The 22,421-nt window shown below is 34.0% G+C and overlaps 2 protein-coding genes across 6 annotated transcripts in view; both read right to left on the reverse strand.

The window, feature by feature from the left end:
• Positions 1-12,109, reverse strand: part of LOC128203322 (uncharacterized) — a 76,946-nt gene extending 64,837 nt beyond the window's left edge. The window contains exons 1-2 of one of the 4 annotated variants that reach the window (XM_052904706.1): positions 11,959-12,109; positions 6,286-6,451 (exon numbers count right to left, since the gene is read on the reverse strand). Coding sequence is in view for 2 of the 4 variants with exons in the window: in XM_052904704.1 (XP_052760664.1) it covers positions 598-750 (153 nt within the window). In the remaining 2 variants the exon portion in view is untranslated. The other 3 variants (XM_052904709.1, XM_052904704.1, XM_052904705.1) reach the window with 3 other exon arrangements.
• LOC128203320 (protein polyglycylase TTLL10-like) overlaps positions 1-15,248 on the reverse strand; it is a 125,501-nt gene extending 110,253 nt beyond the window's left edge. The window contains exon 1 of one of the 2 annotated variants that reach the window (XM_052904697.1): positions 14,885-15,248. In XM_052904697.1, the coding sequence (XP_052760657.1) occupies positions 14,885-14,981 (97 nt within the window). In that variant the 5' untranslated portion in view covers positions 14,982-15,248. The other variant, XM_052904693.1, reaches the window with a different exon arrangement.
• Positions 15,249-22,421: the final 7,173 nt, after the last annotated feature.

The raw sequence follows: 22,421 nt of genomic DNA on the forward strand, positions 1-22,421 counted from the left end.
ATGAGAATATAATATTAGAAGATTTTCCTTCACATGTACATGTATTCATGTGCAAAGAGAGAAAGTTACTTTCAAATATTACACCGTACAGTAAGGTATGGTTTATATAATTATACACAACTTATAATTATAATTATTATAATTATATACCGGTAGTCATTAATAAAAGTATATGAATATGCTATGATACCAGTAACAATAAACAGACTCCTCTATCACAGTATCATATTGTAATATATGAACACTCATACTGATCATGCTAAGCTTATCTAAATTACTCAAACACTGACCTTAATGACCCAAATTGAATAGTTTGTTTGTCAATAAAGAAATGAGGACCAATTTAAACATATACGTGCAATAAAACATTGAGAAATTAACAAAACATTGTTTACACAACAAAAAAAACCACAATCATTACCTTCTTTCTCTTTTTCTTTAAAGCCGGCATGAATCAATGAACTCGACAGTCAGTCATATTGAATGTCATGACATGATAAATAGAACATGTAAGTTGCTCCCCTTTGATTACTGTTATAAGCCTTAGTGTGAAACTGAAAGTAGACTGTGTTGACCAAACAATGAAATAATTCTAACCTGTTTAGCTTCCCTGAATCGTTTAAATGCTTCTTGAAGTGAAAGGTTTTCTTCAGTAGAATTTGTGTCTGTGCAGTCAATGAAAGAGCAGTACTTCAGTTTAACAGGCGTCTCTTCTTCTCCCTTCAATGTGTCTGATTCCATGTCCGCCATTTTGTTTGTTTACATTATTTATGACCTGTTTTGACTCGAGTTTACAACTGATAAAGTAATGTTGTGGCGAATATCTGAAGTTTCATATCATAATTAGAATCTTAATTTTATATAACTGTCACTGATTTACATAGAAATTCAACGAGAATATTGAAAGAAATTAAGTTTAGGGCGTAGGACTTCTCTTTCAACAGGTACTTGTTTTAATAAACAGCGTGCTTAACGACCAACGAAGCGGACTATCGATTGGTTCGTAGTGAACAGCCACATCCAACAAGAACTTCTTTTACAAATCATGTGCAAAGGAGCGAAAGTACTTAATGGCGCGAACGTTTAAATTAACAAAAAGTCAAAACTCGGACATGGCCTGGAATCAAAAATATCGTGTTATGTTTGAATTAAATAGTGTTTAAAGGTCTCATTTCTAGCGTTTACCATTTGACTTTGAGTATTTGTTTGCACACAGTTCAATCAAAGTATGACTTAAGACTGCCAATCTGCTGTAATGCCGGCATAACCTAAAGTGGTAACTATTCCAAATCGTATTAATTATTTGTATTTGCCATCGCTTTAAAAATATAGATTTGAAATAAATCTTATATGGTGAAACTTACTTAAAAAAAACAACAAGCTACGCCACTACGTCAAACAAAAGTTGCCAAGTTTGTATCCGTTACATCTTATATGCGCAGAGGATGCAATGTATCATTTTTTTCATATTATTAACAGAGGAAAATTAACTTTACCACAAATCCAGAACCACCTGATGTTGACCTTAATATTGAAATTGACCATCATTTTATCAAATGTGTTGGCTTACATACCATTTACACCGAATGGATATTTTTTTGGCCAAATTCTAATCAAAGTGCTACCCATTTTATGCCTTTACGATACCTGTACAGAATACTCCGTTAAAAGCCAAATAAAGGGCCAGAGGAGGTCTCATTTTCTTAAAAATGTTTTTAACAGCACAAATAAAAAAGTGCATGATATAATTACATGTACATTCGGACCCCTTTCAGTCTATGCATGTACGCAATACATAATTGTATTGTTTTACAATTTCCTTTGTTGTGCAAGAATAAGATTTTGTCATTGCAGCAACCATAAACAATTGCACATGCATGTGTTGTAATGCGTCTGCAACAATTCATCAAAAACATGGCACTGAGTCCTCTTAAATCTAAGCTTTAGTCATTAAAAATGACCATTACATATTTGTAAACCTGCATGCTAACGAGTTAACATTGAACAAGTCTGTACCAGTTTATAAAAGTACATTCCTGAGGTCATGAAAATCGAAGGTTTAGTCATTGGAAATAACCACACCAGTTGTGTACACGTGACAGTGTATGTCAATGCGTCAACATAAAACAAGTCTGCAAAGTTCATAAAAAAATACGGCCCTGAGTTCATGGAAATGAAAAGCAACTAGACTGAGTCTGGAAATAATCCACAGTGGAAAAAACCCTCTCCACTGACTACTCAGCACTTCATTAAAATTGGATACATCCCAATCTGATGAAAACGACATCGACCACAGCGATAAAACACCGCCTCAAAAGGAATACATAAACAGTTCAAAAGCAAAATTGTAATGTATTATTCGTGTCTGAAGGCTTAATGAGCCGTTGAGCTGCGTTGCATGGCGTTTCCATGGCTACCGATGAACATACTGCCAGAGATATGAATTGCCTGGGGTGTGTTTAAATATGTAGCGAAAAGGCTTTGAAGAGTTCGATAAGGCGATGTTTTATTGGGCCATACAATTGCAGATAATTTATTAATTCCAATGGTATCACGCCATGAAATTCTTATGTTGATAACAATGTCGTGTTGATGTTGTCGTTTAGCCACGAATAATTGCTACACGGAAGGAAGTTACCAAAGAAACACTGTATTGTTTAAAACAAACTACGTAAATGTACACGTATAATGTATTTTCTGTTTTGATAATTGACTGCATATAGCATTATCATGTTTGGCACCAGTATTTCTGAGGCAAACAAATTACAAGGGACCAGCAAATTACAATCAAATGCAACTTCTAGGAGATTTTCGTTTTGTCAGAGAAGATGCAGTTATGCCAAGGTGTTTATGATGTTGTTTGTGTAATAAAGCGTGGCCTAATCATGGGACAATAAAACTATGTATGGAATTCTGATAAATAGCTTCGTGTTTGATTAGGAATACAGAATATGTTCTTCTTATGTTAATATAATTTGTCTTTTTCATATCAAATTCAAGGATAATGATCAGAATGATATAATTGATAATTCCAACATTATCAAAGGGCTGAAAGAACACGGTTTACTTACTATCAACACAACATCAGAACACCTTTGCGGTTATGAATGCGATTGTTGGTTGTCAGTTGTTAGATTTCTGTCTCTCTCTCATCAACTATAAACTATGTTCTGAGCTCAGTTGAATAACCTTTAAAACTTAGATATATACCCCTAATTAACTTGTTTTCATCAAATAATCCGTGATTCCTTTTTTATAAATACGAAGATAATTACTTAAAGGCGCATACTATATTTTGACCTTTTTATTTGTTTATATTTACGACGAATAAAATGAAACTGCAGCCTTGTTTGCCTTTAATTTGTATATTTTTAACATGAGCTGGGAGGACTTTTTTCAATATGGCGTCCCCTTTCGGCGGGTGTCTATATTTAAAATGATCCGATTGCAGCAGCCCTTTTAAATAAACGGACACATAGAATTACGGTTCCAGCTACGACCGTTGTCCACCATTTGCAATATATCGGCATTGTTCGTATTGATTCGGAAAAGGTCTCCTTTAAAATTGATTTACTTCTTGATAAACATTTTTTTTATTAAACAATTCACTGAGTCTGTATGAGCTCTTAATTACCTAGGGGCTTGACTTGGGTTTGACGTAAATGTAGACCCATTTCGGAGGGTGTGTGTGCAATTTCTTGGAGTGTACCCGCTTTCCTATCAGCATATCAAATAAGTTCCGAACGCGGTTTTAGTGTGGTTGTGAGGAGAGCACAGGAAAAAGAAGCCTAAGTTTAGAATAAACATTTGTCTACTTTTTTATTCTACACCACTCCTGCTGATAAAATTTGTGATGCTAGAGCCGGAAACTAAAGTTAATATTTGCCCTTCCAGTGCCCAAGCCGATTTGAAGTAAAAAAAAATATATTTGTTGAAATTTTCCGTAAATGTAGTTTTTGTCAAATTAGGAACGCATTTTCTTCATAAAACTGCAACATTCGGTCTACCATCTGCTAACACGTGATAAAACTACACATTGACATTCAAGGACACTACCAGTTATGAACCTTTCATCATTTTTACCTGAAGTACAATCTCTTAAACAACACAATGATTATCTTTACAACTAAAGTTATGTTCTTCGCACCACTGGCTCGAATCATTTCACTTTTAAATTATTTGTATTTCAACCAATGAAATCAAATTTAGTATTCATCGCGACTTTTTATTTGAAAATGTTTTAAGGTTAACTGCTATATCCACATAATATATATAGATGAATGTCTGCTTATGTCTGTATAATTTGTTTTAATTTACTTACAGAGACGTCATTGTGATTGTTAATCTTCTGCAGGAGTCGAAAATATTCTCAATTTAATTTATTGCATTTCTCATTATTTAAATTGCTTTCCTTTTTACAATTTGCTGGGTGCTTGTTATGCAATAAATCAGTCTGTTTAAGCGCTATAAAAACTGCGCATGCGCAAAATTTTATATTGATCAGAATATATTTGCATAAATTTATAACTCTTATGAAATTTTATGAAACTCTCGATTTGTCAAAATTGATTTATTTGGATTAAAATTAAAGAACATATAAAGTCAAATAATTTAAGATATTAAACACTAAGACAATTGAATTAACCTATGTATGCATCCCTTTTCGTTTTAATAAGCAAGTTTGATTTTCATTATATTCGGCTCTATGTGTATTTACTTTTGCTTTTGAATTTTCGTAGATTTGATGATTGATATAACAAAATCTACATACTAGTATATTTATTGTTGGATATTTTAGGCTTTAATGTGTAAAGATTGACGCTTTGTTCAGTATTATTAACAAACTGTTTTTTAAGGAATGGATATTATTTTTTAATGCTGTATTTTATCAGAGCCGGTCACCTATTTTTTCAGTTTTTGCACGTTGTAATGTTTTCTTTGACATTTTTTTATAATTAAAACACTAAATTGATTCTACTAATAATTCAATGCATATTTGATTAACGTTAAGGAATCTCACGCAATAACATACGTTCACAAAATATACAATAATATACACTGTCTCATACATAAATGTTTTAATGTTGTTATTCGCTATCAGTATCATATATAATTTAGCAATAAAAAAGCAAACAAAAAGTGCCATTCACACACACCAATAATACACTGATGCATATCACAAGGGTTATTTAATTTGCTTAATCAAGCAAAATCCTCGCTCATCATGCGCAGAACAGTTGAATACCCTGTACATCCGCTGTGCGTAAAAACGCAATAAAATGACTACCTAGTCACGTGACAGGGGTAGATAGTCATTTTGACGTTTACTCTCCGTGTACAGTTGACATACATTACATGTAAAAACATGTTATTTCTTTATCAACTTTGTTATTTATACTTCTAAATTCTTTCAATGTTATATTTTTTCACAAAGAATGTGATATAAATTATCCAGAAATGGTTTGCATACTTAAATTCATGGTTATATCCTGACTAGGTTGTACATTTCCGTATGCATACATTTTGTCAAAGACTTCTCCTACTCAAAACAATGAAGTTGATGAGTTTTCAGTGGTCAAGTAGTTGTAATGCATGTCTTTGTCAAAGGCGGTTGACTCAATGTCTAAGCTGTGAAATACATAGTAACACAATCCATGCCAAAATGATCATTTCACATATTAGACACATACGATGAGCCACCCGAATTTTGTTCTTTGGCACGTATAAGAACAGGAAATGCACAATATATCCAACTGCTTTACACACAAGTACTACCAAGCATTTTGCTTGACCAATCATGCCAATAAACGGGTGCGAGATCAACTCCCAAAACAAAAGCTGTGCGTATTGATAAGGCAGTAAATTGTATCCAGACATAAAATATTTAATTTAAAAAATCAGTGATCTTTTAATAAATATAAATATTTATATTTTCTAACTTAAAGAACGGCGAATACCTATTAGGCTAAAATGTATGTTGCAAGAACTTATAATAGATGTAGATATCGGCGTAACTTTGAAAAGTCATCAGTTTTATAAATAATTCAACCGTTCACATATTTATACATTCTTTTTGTGTAAGTATATATTTACAAATTACTGTTACTTTTTTAAGCAAGAAAAACCTGTAAGTATTTTATGTTGTAACTGGTAACAAGCAGAAAATGTTTGGATGAGGTAACTGTTTTCTGTTATTTTAACAATCACACATCTATACAATCCTACATTCTACGGAGTGCGTAATATACAACACAATTTTAGAACAAAAGAGGCTTGATCACTTACCTTTTTAGATCCCTCGCCAATCTCCCGATCTTTATTGCAGTTCTTTATCCGAGATTCTTTGAGTTTCTTTGGAACTTTAGGACCCGTCTTTCAACCGCGCCAGAACGTCGGTGTAGTCTGCGGTTTCATTTGGGTTGGCATCGTTGGATAAAACATCGTCCCGCCCCTACGGATAAAAAAATAAATGCTAATTATTTATATGAATAAAAAGGTACGTTTTAACTCCGACTACTCGGGTAAGATCATTTAAATATTCCATTCTGAATTTCGTATACCCAAAAGATGTTATTTCATTCGGAAATTCTTCCACTATATAATTAAGATAGTTGAAATATTCCTTTTTGACCACAATACTCACAATGTAAATCATGTGATTTTATGCTCCTACAACCTAGTAGAGTACCGTTATAGTAGAAGAATATACCATGTAATATACCCTATCATACGAATCATCAATTCAAGATTACTTTAAATAGTTATAGGAGGTCAACTGCCAACAATAAACTTAATGGTGCCATGCAAAGGGATTCAAACATTTCAGAAACTATTTCATCAAAATGCGAATCTTCCATGTTGGGACCATTTAAGCATTAATATTTTATTTGGGGTCTTTATCGCCTTTCTAAATCTCAGTTTAACGACTGCATTAATTGTAAATTCTGCAAAAATCAATGGGATGGACTCCAATCTTGATTCAAAAGATGTTCGTCAATTCCCTTTCATCTAAAACGTGTATACATACTTAATGTTCTCATGTCTGAAACACTCCATTTCTATCAGCTAATGCCTTGTTTTTTTATTGGATAATCTATTTTGATAATCCTGGCCTGAAAATTGTTTTGTGCTCATTCAATAAGAAATAAACCTGTATTTGCCGTCTGTTTGAAAAAAAGAGAAAATGTCCTTGTGGTGAATTGAGAAGAAATTCATAATTATTTATACGAATATATTTTGTGAAGTTTACCCAACCTTACCTAGAAAATTGCACCATCCCTCCAGAATTAATATGTTTTGTTATTTTGCAATGAAATCGATAGTTACACAACATGAATCATGAATTGTTTGGCTGATGGCGACAAATACATTTGTTCGTTGTTTTTTTTCTTGAACATTTGCCACAACAATCGTATTATCAATGTGCACAAGCTTTAATTGAAGCACACTGAAATGCCAATAAATATGAAACACATCAAAGACAACTGATTTTTTTCATGAACATTGTATACAACAATCGTATTCAAATGTGCACAAGCGTAAATTCAAGCAAACTGGAATACCAATACATATGAAACACATACTAAAGATATGAGAGGTGGAACGTTTTATTACCAAGAGACAATTTGTTTATGCGCTACATACGAACACTATCATTGTATAACCTATAACCTTTTCACATCTTTAAAGGACACTCAAACATGTATAAATTGTGTGTTGTACTTGTCGTAAATATGTAAAAGCACATTCTGGTATGGGAAAGACTAACGCTTGTAACACTTGACTTCTTAAGAGTCCACATGTCTTCCATCAGTAATGACCCCCTATTGTTTTTTTAGGTCCAGCTTGCAGTAAATAGTTGTTAGCATATCATAAAATGGATCGGATTATGGAAATTATTTAATGTAAAGAGTTCATATATATTATTTATTGTTTCTGTCTTTCTTTGATTGGTTGATATCATTTACAACGTTTGTAGCGTAATAGCCAAAATAAGCTGGCTATCTGGACGGCCGTTGTATGATGCTTGTTGAAGAACTAAACTGAGTCGTGTATTTTAGTCTTAGGAGCATTCTATTCAGATCAGGTTTTTAAAATGTTTTAACACGTGAAATAAGAAGAATAAATGTATCATACTTAAACCTTTATTCTTCAATTTCCTTAAACTGTAGTCTAGTTTATTTGGTTGGTTATTTATTTAGTTTAAGCTAGATTTTTTTATCTTTTCTATATACCAATTTATTTATATCATGATACAAATATTGCCTGTCTGTTATGGTCCAACACCTCAAAGTCAATGACTATTCATCTACACGATGTACAATTCTGTAAATACTGGTTGCCAGACCTCAATCTTTTCGGAACATCTTTTATTTCTTATAACAAGATCAAGCTTAACTCATTATATTTGATTTGGTATGGTATGCGTAATATTTCCATTATTATGAGTTTTTAGACTTTTGAAAATTATCTTATGATAATCATGATTAACTAAATTTTATAAGCTAACTTCTAGATTGGCGTAATGAAATTAACTGCCTTAGCTTATCACGCTAGAACGTGGGTCCTCAGTGGTACAAAATAAAAATATACCGAAAAACAAAATCACAAATACGACTTTTTTGGTCTTTAAAAATTGAAACAGAGGTGTTTTCTATGTTCACCAGCTGAAATAAATTTGTAAAAAGAACACACCATTTTCTTCAATAACTTTATCTATGATAATGTGTCCGGTCACATATTTAGCATGTTATTAATTAGTGACACATACTCTTTCAAATGGTACCAACGTTACATTGTGTTACCCGGCACCCATATTCAAAATAACGACCAAAATCACGATAAAACGAAATCTTATTTGTGCATCTGACACCCATTATGGACATTAAGGTTTTATATAAATACACCTACTGTAGAGAAAGAAGAGATCCAAACACAAATATAATATTACAATGTACTTGACCTACGTTGAGATACAATGTTAGCCCGTACCTTGTACTCAATGTTATCCTTTTTATTTTCATATGAGACAGAACATTATGGAACAACATAAATATTATCATATTACGAATACCATATTAACATTTTATGTTCATTTTCATTGCTATTTGCATGTTAGCTGTAGCGGTATGTTATGACCTTCAACGTTGACAATGGATTTATTTTTTCATATCTCCCTGCTGTTAAAATAAACGGCTATATATTTATTAAATTTTGTTGAGAACCATGCGGCATTGCAAGAATGTGAATAAAACTTTTATCATTATTAAGATCAGAATATTGAAATGTATGCCTGTCATTTAAGAAATGGGGGATATGTCTTGTTTTTTCGTATGTAGTTCAATCAATGAAAACTACAAGAACAAGCCCAGAATCCAAACATATAATCATAACCCTATTTTGAAGTATTTGGTTAAAAGCCTACCAGATACTTTACAGGGGACATACAATGTCACAATACCACAAAGACTTCTTAAACTGCCTATCATTCTACCATAATCACTTATACGCACAGAGCAGAAATGTAGAAAATTAGCTCTCTGTATATGCATATTAAATATTGCTTTACCTGAGCCAATTTCTGACCACTGTGCGCAAGAGTCTAATGGAACTATCATTTCAATGCTGCGTGGAGCGTAAGTAGCAACGAAGCATTATTACCATTTAAAGAAAACACCATGGCATCTACAGACATGATCTTATATGGACCAATGGGAGTAAAATGATGTACAAACTAGTTTTTGTCGAGGACAGGCCCTTTAATAGCAAACATGTCCAAGTCTATATTAATCTGACATGTTATCACACAACATCAGTTTATCCCACATGATCATTTATCAAACAATGTAATGATAAAAACCATTTGTCAATAATTCAAAGAAAGTAATAACGCAGTTAAGTAATTACTTAAAAACATTAAGTTGCACTATACTTTTTGCTATTGTCTATTTCCTTCTTCTTTTTAATCAACATGTTTAATGAGGGAATGTACTTTTAAAAAGTATACATGTATTAACATATGCACTGCACGAGGTTAAATTATTTTTGAAGTTATGTTTTAAAATGCGTCGATATTGAGATTGCACTTTATTTATTATTTTTGACTCTAAGAAAGGACCAAGGCTGTCTTACTGCAACTACTGTTTTTGTCCCGCTAGTTTAAATGCTTGACCGTATCAAGGCGGTCACGTAAACCAACCATTTACTGATTTTTTTTCGAATTTGTGTAATGTGTTTGTTGCCTGCTGGCGTTATATGTCTTTCCATCAGTGTTGATTGACCTTCATCAATGGATCTTGGTTTTATTTTAGCCACTCATCTTGACTCTTTACTTCCATTGCTTCACACAAAACAAAGTAAACTGTTTTATGTAGTTTTTAGTAGCCCCTGACTTTTATCGCTGACGTCACAAAGATGGACGTCTATCTTGCAAATGAATTGTTGTCAATGTGTGGACAAACTTTCTTCTTGAAACTTCTTGGTGCAGAAGTGAGAGAGCCATACAATGTGGTGCACAAAGACGTCTTAGGACGTACACATATGTTTATATCTCACTGTTTGAATGCTTAAGACAAACACTTTTAGAGCTACGTGTTTTTACAGTGTAACAATGGTATTTGTATTTATTCTGTTTTGCCCAATGAGTACGGAAAAAACCTATCTGCTTAACTATTTTTTTCACTATTAATTATACTAGTCATTTATACATACTTATGAATATCACTTTCCCTGGTGGAAGTAAAGTTGAGTTGAGATGAGTAGAGATGGTTCTTATTGTCATTAAATAAGGAATCCGATACAACCTTTTCGCGTTCATTCCTCGATATGAAAAATGACAAAAGGGAATCAGTGACCGCATATTTGCATAAAATATTAAAATCTCATTATAATTTGGATAGTTGGCCTTACATTTAAAATGTATATCTCATTGAATGTTTTCATAAAAACCCTTCGTCAGTATATCATGGGAACACTAGCGGAAGGAAGATCATTTTTGTAATTGTTAAAAAAAACTATGAGTTGTACTCAAGTTTTTTTTAATGCTGTAGAATGTTGTTTTGTTCGGAATCTTCAAAGTGTCTAATCAACATTTTCTATGAAAGAATGGACATTTTAAAAGTGTTCAAAACATGTACGATTTCAAATGTCTTTTTATTTGATTCGGTAACATGAGTTGAGATTATTATTGAGTAGTTTTGTGATATTTGGACATGATGAAGTAAATGTATGATACTCATAGTGTTGTCCCTATCAATTTATTTTGTGGATATATAGTTACACGCTTGCTACATTGTTCTTTAATGATAGTTATATTTACAAATATCCGTAACTCCATTGAGCTCATATGCCCGAAAAACAATTATTTTACCAATGATATCTTAATATGCAAGCCCGTAATTTAGATCTGTCAATGTATTTGACATATTAAAAGACATTCTTTTAAGTCAACTCAGATAAAACCTTGACCATTTTGACTCAATGAATGATTTAATCATAATGTTCTATTCACGAACTTGTATTTAAGTTATTTTTTCCCGAGAACTTGAATTTATAATATGTACTTATGTTACAATGCGAATTTTTCGAAAATTTTAACATTCCTCTAATTGATAAATTTACATAAAAACAACGATATAGAATTTGCGCATGCGCGTCGTCGATATTATTTTATGCGTGACAGTAACTTTTGAATATGAATGGACATCACTTCCGAATTAGACCGTAAAATGATCGAAGAGTTAAACAGAAATCATTTGTGTATAAAACTGTTTACCAAGGATTCAAATGTATCGCAAAATACAAAGCATTGAGAAACTTCAGACGATTGTTTTTTATTTGAAAAAAAACCACAACCATAGAACATTGTGGAACATATATTAATTACTTTATCGTGCGTATGACCTTAAATGTAAATGTATACATGCTTTTAATAAGCAATGTATAACAAATGAGACCTACCTGGTGCAGTTGTCATCGTGTCCTTAAGGTCACGTGGTTTGAGAAGTATCCCCGCTACCCTCTGGCTCACAAGTATCCCGACACGCTCTTCTGCGCGCCGGTACGTTGTCATGACACCTAAGCCTCCTATATTCACTTTTCTCAGGATGTCCCACGCGCGGTTTTAATCAATATTAACAGATTTCCCTCCACCTCCCGCCCCGATGTAATGATCTCTTTTTCTTCAAATTTTATCATCGATCAGGTCAATGGTGTATGTCGTTACAATGCTAAATAATTCTGTTTATATTGACTGCGAGATGATCAAACGGTTCCGCGCCATTTTGAAACCGTTCTCGTATTTGTCACATGTAAAAACTAGTTTCATTTAACCAACCCACTGAAGGACTTTTAAATGCATACAATGCAAAGTCATCATACATAGAACTGCTTGAAATTACATGATGTATGAAATATTGTAATACCAATAGCTATATAAATCTACACTATTTGCCTTTTTCCGACAAACATCCCGCTTGGGTAACCAGAAAGTATTATTAACACCCCATGCTCTGCTGAATACAAGTATTTTATGGCCATTTGCAGTGGAAAGGCTTTAGATGTATAAGAACGAGCCGGGGAATAATTACTATCAACACATGTTGTTATCGCAAATATAACTAGTTGTCTTTTGGTTTGATTACCAGTTCTGCTATGTTCCCTATAATAAAATTGGCACAAAATGTAACCATTTTAAGTGGCCAAGACTTTGATGTAAATACAAATAAAATGTTCATTTAAAAGCAGGATAGACAAAGTGCTCTTCACGTGTTCAGAAAGAAAGAAAATAGGGAGTTTTATTAGAACCTATTTACTTTTATAATTGTTTGTAGTTATTTCAGTTTCACTTCACGACTTCATCATTTATTGCTCTCAGCCATAGTTACTGTATATTCAAGCAATTGAAACTAATTGACGTTAACAATTAAAATAAACATGTTTCCAGAAAAGCCCCCAAAGGAACCCATAAAAGATAGACATCGCCCAAATTCAAAATATACTTTAAAGTACATGCAAGTATATCGAGTTGTAAAACTAAAAAAGAGAACATATTGCACTTCATCGTTTTCTAACCTCAAAATAAAATATTATCAAAGGCAATCAAGCGCATATGCTTATATAAACCTTATAAAAATCAAATTATGAAGCGATAAACTGCTTGTACTACATTTGATAACACATTCAGTGCTAATTTTGTAGAGTACAATGACGCGACAAAAACGAAGCATATTATGAAAATTTTAACTCAATATGGAGAACGAAGTTTTAAAATTGAAGTTCATTGGCTTTAAAGGTAGATACAGTGGAACCCCGTTGGCTCGAATCCCAGGGACCAGCGAGAATACCCCAAGCCTATTTTTTTGAGCCAATCGGGAATTGTGTACCTACAGTATAAAGACCTCTATCCTTTACATCTAGTTCGAGCCAACGAGGAATTCGAGCCAAACGAGTTCGAGCCAACGGGGCTCGACTGTGCGTCATATCTTAAGCTTATATTGAAAAAGTCAACTGCATGTTCAGTATTCTTTGCATACATTATTTTGCAGAGTATGTCTTTTAAAGTGTCCGATGTACAATTATGTTATTTTTTTAGTCAGGTGACTCAATATAGTTTGATATCATTCGAAAGGGTTGGTCATGTTACAGTAGGTAAATAACTTGTTCAAACAATATCAAAACATATAAAACAGGCAAGATTATTAATATGCCTCGAACAATTGCAGCATTTATAATTTCACATCGAATTTAAGTTGAAGTAAGAAACAAATACACGAACTGCAATAACTTTATCTTAAATGTTTGTTTTTTGGTTATCTAGTTTACATATTATTAATTACCGATATCAAATGGGTCACCAGGCATTAAAAATAGCATTATTACAAATGGTTTAACGAAATGAAAAGTCTAATCATTCATCGGTAACTTAACTTGCATCAGACATTTAGGTCAAAAAGGTACGTAATACTCATAAACTCAAAGATGCGAGAATTCAAATACTTTTAGCGTAACTGTAATTGAAGGTAATGTGTTATTTGATTAAACATGCATCACCTACCTTTTGGTCGCTTCACTTTGAATAAGCTTGCTGCCCTTTCTACATAGCCCTTTGCAAAGGCGTTCGTGCTGTACAGTTTTTGTCCGGGCAGATAAGCAGGTACGGCTACATATTTATACTGGAGACCGACCTTAACCAAGACCAAAGCTTGCTTATTGGCAAGGCTTGGCTTTCTAAGGCTTTGGCGTTTAGTGCCATAGATTTTTCTGTATTTTTCAAACGGATCTTGATCAATGTGGTCCTCTTTAGCAGTCTCTGTGGTATTTGTATCGTCTAAAGTAATGTCATTTGCATCAGCTTTACTACTGTTAGGATCAACATCAGCACTTGCATCTCTATTTGGTTCAGGAATGTCCTTAGTAGCACCATTGTTTTCACTGACCTCACCATTTTTTAGCTTGATAACTTCTTCGTTCTCTGCTTGCCAATCTGCTTTAGAAATGTAGTAAGCTATAGTATCTACTTCATACGGATTCTCTTCGCCGAACTCAGTATTCAAAACTACATTATTCTCTGCTGCAATGGTCTCTATGATGTTATCATTGCTAACCTGCTCGAGCGTGGTTGTTTTTTCCTCATCTTTTGACTTATATCCAGATTTACTCTGTCCTTTGTCTTTGTTCTGCTCGTCCAAATAACGCTCCATTCGGCCTGCAAGCGCAATGGTGTCATCGCTGTTCTTACTATCCAAACTCTCAGTATCCTCTTCAATTTTAAGTTTCCCGCCATTTTGGGTTTCGTTTTCGCTTTTCCTGCCACCGTTTGTCTCACAAGACGTTTTACCTAAACAATTGGTTTTGTTAGTTGCATTAGATTCAGAAAATATTTTACCTGTATGTTGTGCTGTTACACTAGGCTCATCTTTGACACTTGCAACATCGTCGTCCTTCTTGCTGTTTGTTTTAGGAGTGCTAACACTACTTCCCATTTCGAAACCTTAGTGTCCGATTTCTTTAATTAATTATCTTCACCTAGCTCCAATGTATCCATATTGCACTAGAGTTTATTTCGTGTAGCATCTTGAAAGCCAATTATTGCATGTTTGGCATTTATTTATTTATTACGTGAGCAATAGGATGATCGATTAAAATCAATGGCTTTCAAAACGTTCAATACCCGTTAAGAAGTGTGTACATGCAAATGCTCATCTCTATGTACACACAAAAGGGCGTTGTATCATGAATACGCCTATAAAACATCAGTCTATTTACTTTTGTTGTAGTGATATAGATATATCATAATACTTAATAAAGAAGGACCTAGCAATAAAACTTTCGATTTTATATTAAACCTGAACGCTTTGAGTGGCAGATAATAATAAATCTTCTGTGTTTATTTGTTGCTACAAACTAATTCTTTTGTGAGATCGCTGAATGTTATTCAGTTATTTATTCATCTATTTCATTCCATGCCCAGAGTGCGATATTATATTCATTTTCGCACTTCGGATGGACTTAATTGAATCAATATGATTTGGATCGAATATGGAAAATGCTTTTACAAAGGAAGTGCATGAATCGATACCTAGTTACAATATGATGATTTGAAAAGTTGTTTTCTATTAACAACTGGCTAGCGGAAGCGTCTGGTTGAAAAGTTAACATTGATGAACAAATGAAATGGATGACTTTGCAATAAGCCTGCTATGCAAATCATTCTTAATCACATGATTTTCCCTGGAGAAATTTAATTGCAATTTACGTAAAATGTACATCGCGCCAATATTTTGTGGTTACGGGTTAACAACGATGGGTGTTAGATATAATCCTGTAACTGGTACTTATGATAGAAGCATATAGCACATTTTCGTTTTCAATCATCGATGTTTAGTATGTATTTTATAGGACGAGGCATTATAAAGATGAAGTTGAACAACTCTGTTTATTGCTAACAAGTCATTAAATGTTGAAATTAACTACATTGACGCCAATTTCTTTAGGAAGTTTGTATTTTAAAATCAGATCCAATAGCAGTTAAGGTAGGTGTATGTAACTATAGATACGAACTCGTTGGGCCTGCACTGTCATGCAATGTCATGCAGTTGTTTAGCTAGCCAAAATAAAGGGTGTTCTGAGAAACCTTTCATCCGTTGGACATTTTTTATCTATTTTATGGGTCCATGTTTTCCATTCCCGTGTACCAAAGCGATGTTTCTATGCGTACATTATCATTATCAAACCTTTGATGAATGAGAATGCTGTTTCCACCAGTCTGCAAATACCAAACATCGTAAAATGGCTCCTGGCGTCTATCTATATTTAGACCATTGTGTAACAGACTCCTGAATTGGTTTTAAAAAATTTAATATTTGACAAGTGGGGTAGTGGGTTAAATGCATAGAAGCTATTAATAAGCTCTAAGCTTGCTTCGGCTTGACTATTTTCATAGTATATAAAGTTAGCGTAGTCCTTAACGCATATAGTTAGTAATTCTTGATTTCGCATTGTTCATGATTAGGCTCGATGTTTTTATATTTTGTCATTGTACCTTGTCTGAAAAAAAAATGCTGTTTAAACCATTCTTTTCGGATACATGCCGGGCTCAAACTTGAAATTCATATACCCTTTTTACCCTGAGAAGAAAATCGTAATAGCATTCAATATGGAAATTCGCTTATGTCAGTTAGTTTGGTAAGGCCTGCCGTCTACAAGGCCCAGAAGGGTTGCCAAAAGCGGAATTCGCAAAAATCGGTATGTTTCGGCATGTCTTCGCGATGTTGTGGAACCCGTTCGTGTCCTTCCTTGACACTTCTCGGCACTTCGGGCCAAAGCGTGATCACAAAAACTTCGGCATCGAAATTTTATAAGTTTAAAGGTGTTTTTTTTTTGCACGGCTTCGGGATCTTTAGCAAACCATCGGCAACCTTTTGGGACCCGTCGCAAGTAGCTCGGCAGCATCGCAAAGTTTTCTGCGAGGCTTCTTAATTTTCTTCGCGTGTTATTTTAACTTAGATTTTATTGGCGTAAAAAAACTGTAATGTTTAAGGGACACTCGTCATAATGTATATATACACCCTTAAGTGCGGTTGGATGTGCATTTATATATTTCCTGCACTGTAACGTACACGTTTGTGTACACTTGTTCAATGTACCTTCTTCACAACGTCATCGGCTATTTTTGACACTTGAGACCGAACGTTTACGATGTCATTTTGTGACGATTCGACTGGTTTACGATTACCGGTTTACGAAAGTGTCGGTGGCATAATGGCATAATGTCGAAGTTAGGATCCATAGACCCTAAAACCAAATAAACTAAATAATTGAAAAGCATATGAACAATTTATTAACAATATAAACTTCATATACCAAACACATTCAAACATATTTTACATTATTATTTAACGACGACAAACTGAAATAATGTACATTTTGAAAACACTGAAACACTAATTATAGTTGAACAGTCCATGGCTCTCTTACTAACTACTTACTGTCTACTCTCACCACTCTCTCTTGCCATGGTACCGATCCAGCATTTCAGACCAAGTAGAACCTAAAGTATTCCCGCGGGCCGCTTCCCTGCAACTGCGTCAGCTGCTCGCTCAACCTCTTGGAATTGGTTTCCTTCCCTCCAGGCTCCAGGCACCAAGTCGTAGTTGTTGTCCGTAGCCGCGGTCAAGTGCTGGATACTGCATTCTAATAAGGTTGTTCATGAATATGCAGGCAATGGTAATCATGCGGACAACCTCTGGACGTTGAAGCATGGAGTTGGTCAAGCACTGCCACCTAGCAGAACGAATGCCTTGCTCGTTCTTCACTATTATTCTTTCTCTTGAGAGACTGTAGTGGACGATTATGGCTATAGTGTAAGATTTATCGCAGCTGGTATGGCATTATTCAATACAATAAAGTAGGACATGTCATTGTCGCCATTGGTGATTCACGAAGGTAGTGGGAAACCAATAGAATTGTCATCCATACAACTCTTCAATTTAAAATCATAAAATATCTTGCAGTCTGACATGAAGCCCATGTCTCCAGGTCACACTTATAATTTGCATCGACTTACGCCAGAACACATATGCTAAAGAAGCCCTTATTAGTGTGATACAAACTTCCCGAAACCGCTTCTTTTAATTGCATTGTGTTTACCATCGAGTGCACCAAGAGTATGGGGCATGTTCTACCTTTTCTCAATTTAGGCTGCCACTTCACGCCAGGCCTCTGAATAATTGAACATAGCAAGAACTTTATCATTATACTCCTGAAGCAATGCAGTACACACTTATGAGACAAAAGGCATACACTTTCCGCAGCAACACGAAAGTCATACGCCCCAGTTGTCATGTACCTCAGCGACACCGCAAGCTTAAGGCCAACAAGAAGGGCGTTATGAAACCTTGTGTTCTTTTTCTGAATGCGAGGCGTTAGACGCTGGAGTTTGTCGGCAAACATTGTTGGTGTGATCCTTAAATACTTCATAAAGGATCCGACATCTTCATTAGAGTGCATGACTGTATTGTACTGTCCATACAGAAGCCTTCTGTCGTCTGAGCCGGGGGGCGGACCCACCATCGATGACGTCTTCATCCTCTATGTCTCAAATAAAATTCCAAGGCAAGCATTGCATTCATTTCAGATTGGATTCGAAACTGAAGTGTAAGGTTAAGGCCTCAAACATCATTGGTGTGCCAATAGTAACTGATAAAAACGTAGTAGTTCGGTAACGATTATAAAGCCCTACTCTCAAATCGGCAAGATTTCAGCATTCTATCGCCAACGATTCGGCTACTCTTCAGTATGTTCTGGAACCTTTCCACACGATCGGGAAACATTTGGCAACCGATTCCGGGACGGTCAGCATTCTTTCCCTTCGCATTCGGCTACTTCGGATTGTTATCGGCGTTTATACCACAACCTTTCGTATGCCGCTCCGATTATACATGCGAATACATGCCGAACGACCCCGATGGCAATGTTTCGCCCATTTATTGAATAATGATCCCGAAAGGTTCCCGAAACTAACAAAATTTTATCGGCAACCCATCTGTAAAGCATCGGTCCTGTAGTGGACGGCAGCTTTTTGTTTTGGTAATGGGGAAAAGGCAAAGGCCTTAACTGAGTGTTCAGAGCCACATTTAATTATTCAAAAGAGCTATGACAACCAAAAATCCATTAAGTAGATTACAACCGCCAAATTACTATTTAGTAACGATAATTACCACCAACTTTCCATTCATTAAATCGTTTTTTAAGTGATTTATTTAGCAGCTCACTCAAGAGCATTGGCTTGTATAAAGGCATTCGATGTGTATTTCACAATGAACACTAAGACAGTTATATTTTATGTTTGGTCTTCTACACGATAAGTCGCCGCCGGGCTGTGCCCGCCATGTCAAATTAATAATTTGGAAAACCAAACATTAATACTAAAAAGTACTTGATGAGCACAATGGTGCGAAGGGAATAAATCCATACTTAATGAATGGTATATCGTTCTAAGTCTTGAAATCGTATGTAAACTAAAGAAAAACATATTGTTTTATTTCATATCACTCAATTTTACAGGTCATATAACCCTGAAGGAAATACCTTTAGATCACTGGGTCTGTGAATGGCTGGCTAATACTACATCTGTTAATGGAATCATGTTAGGGCATTTGCGTCTTTGTCCATCGCCCCTTGAAATCCACCAAGAAAAAGCCGCGAGGTTTCATTGGACATTCTCGCGTCTTTTTTCCAAATATCCATATTTTCTGGAGATTTTGAAATCACACCTTGCGTTTCTTTCATGCATTTTGAGGAATTTACTCATACGATGTACTACATGAATTGATCGAAAAAAGATGCCCTAACGAACAAAGCACGTTTTTAGGGGGGGGGGGGCGATTTTAAGAGGCACGGGACGTAAAAAATAATTCCGTTCCCGCTTTACTTGGTCGTTTGCAATTGAGGAGTGTTTATTACAAACAAATGATTCGGTGGAAAAATGGCATTCATAATACAATGTAATTCACGAATTGCGGATGCAAGGAATACACAAACGAAGGTAGCAACTTTTAAACGGGTTGAAAACTTTCGATATGCACTTGATTATAACTAATTTGTAAAAAGTAAATATCCTTATTGATATATTCAATTGTTTTTAAAAACTCCTTCTCACTATATAAAAAAGGGTATTTGATTGGAATGATTTCTTTCTTCCAAATGCTATAAGTAAAAAAAAAACAATGATGAAGCGTTAGTAAATGTTAGCTCTGAAGCAGAATTATTTTATATTTTGTTCTGCAAACACAACAAGTGTTGCTTTGACTACATAGGATACCTCGAGTTTCAAAATACATATCTACCCAAAAGATCACTGAACAATATTGATTACTTTACCTCATGTGACTTTACCGTGTTAAATTCTCGTATACTCATGGGCAATTCCATACTGCAACACACTGACAGCACAGTTTTGACCAGTTGACATGATAATGTCACATAGAACGCGCATCTAAAAATAAATAAATCATACATTTTTGGTTTCCCAAATCTGATGTGGAAAGCGCTTGTAGAAATGTGTTGTAAGTCTGTGACTTCCGGTGTTTGCAACTTGTTGTGTTGTATCAATCCAGTCTTTGTTTTATTTTTTAACTTCTATAAATTGTTACAGAAAAAATACATAATAAATTGATAAAACTTGAAAAGTTGTTTAAAGGTGAAAAGACTATTTGTAGTTGTGTTCGGTATATTAAAATAAATAGTGCATGTCTACCGGTGTGACAGTGACATTCGCTGAGGGCAACAGTATTTACCCTCATGTTGACAATATGTACTGTCGCACTGGAAGCCATGCGATATGAATGTAATAATAAAGGAGCAATTAAAAAAGCTTGGTTCTAAACAGTTATGAAAACACACACTTTACTGCTTCTTTATTATTCAATGATGATACCATATAATGTTGCTACAATTTGAAGGGTTGTTATGTGCAGGTAAAGAAAAAATGATTTTTGTGTATTACTTAAAAATTACAAATTTTATATTAAACCTTAACTGAGCGGTATTTTATCAAGGATAATTGTTTGCTTTGGTGTAAAATAGCAATATAATTCAGCAAATGAGCACCAAAAGCTTTAAATGTACTTTTCATATTCCTGAGGTGAAACATATTGCGACCTTACTCTGAAGACTTTTTTTGTTTTGTTTATGTATGCATACAAAGCGTATAAAATGACAATTGGCTGTAGTTTTTCAGAAAAGCGCGCCAAATTGTATGCGAAAGTAACGTTATTATAAAAAACCTATTTTTGATGTCGATGAAAATGTGTCCCAGTCCTGTGCTTGCTGACTTTTGATTTGGACGAAATGGAGGAGTTGAAATTCAAAAACATGAAAAATGTTAAATTGTTTTGTTTTTTCTCACTCTTTTAAATAGTGTAATATCAATTTCATTTCACTGATAAATATAATAAAACTATGACATTGCGGGCCGTTTACAAGTTTTGAAACCTCCCAATCAAAACTGTTATAGCCGACCTTATGCTTCGGCTTGGGCCCATTCAATATTTAGGGCTGACTGGTAAATGTAAACTATTTCCTTCTTAATATAAATCAGAAACAATTTTAACATGTTTATATATAAATAAAGCGCTACAACATTTATAAAAAGTAGACCAGACGTTAGTTGTTTTTTTTTTATAATAAATATGATAAATGATAATATAAACATTCATTGTAATATTTTATTGGACAGCACAGTAAATAATAATACAAATAATTCATTTTATCATAATATTTGACACGAATCCTTCTGGTTATTAAACAAAACACAAACAAGCAAAGTTCAAAGTAACGCTCCAGTTCCGATGGAAGTATCTTCATCCAATTCAGCAAAAAGGGTACCTGTTATTAATTAGTTCTAAGAAATTACTGACAATATTTATCCATTTCGGTTAAGCATGCCGAAAAAATGTAGGTAAAATAATTCAACTGTGAACGGACTATTTGTTTGTTTTGTTAAATTGATAGTGGTGTGTCTGTCAAAATCAAATATTAGGTAATACTTTCTATTTCCACTAAACAACATCGCCTTTAAAATCATTTTTTCGACAGTTACTTTGCACATGTTATTGTTGTTCATTTTGCACATATAGATGACTCCATTGTTTGATTATTCTGTTGTTTGTTTCTTATAGTTTGTTGTGAAAAATTATTATTATAATTATTATTATTATTATTATTATTATTAGTAGTAGTAGTAGTATTAGTATTAGTATTAGTATTAGTATTAGTATTATTAGTATTATTATTATTATTATTATTATTATTATTATTATTATTAGTAGTAGTAGTAGTAGTAGTAGTAGTAGTATTAGTATTATTATTATTAGTATTATTATTATTATTAATATTATGAAGGATTATTTCCAAGAGTATCA

This window comes from Mya arenaria, chromosome 9 (genome assembly GCF_026914265.1).
Source record: "Mya arenaria isolate MELC-2E11 chromosome 9, ASM2691426v1".
NCBI lineage: Eukaryota > Metazoa > Mollusca > Bivalvia > Myida > Myidae > Mya > Mya arenaria.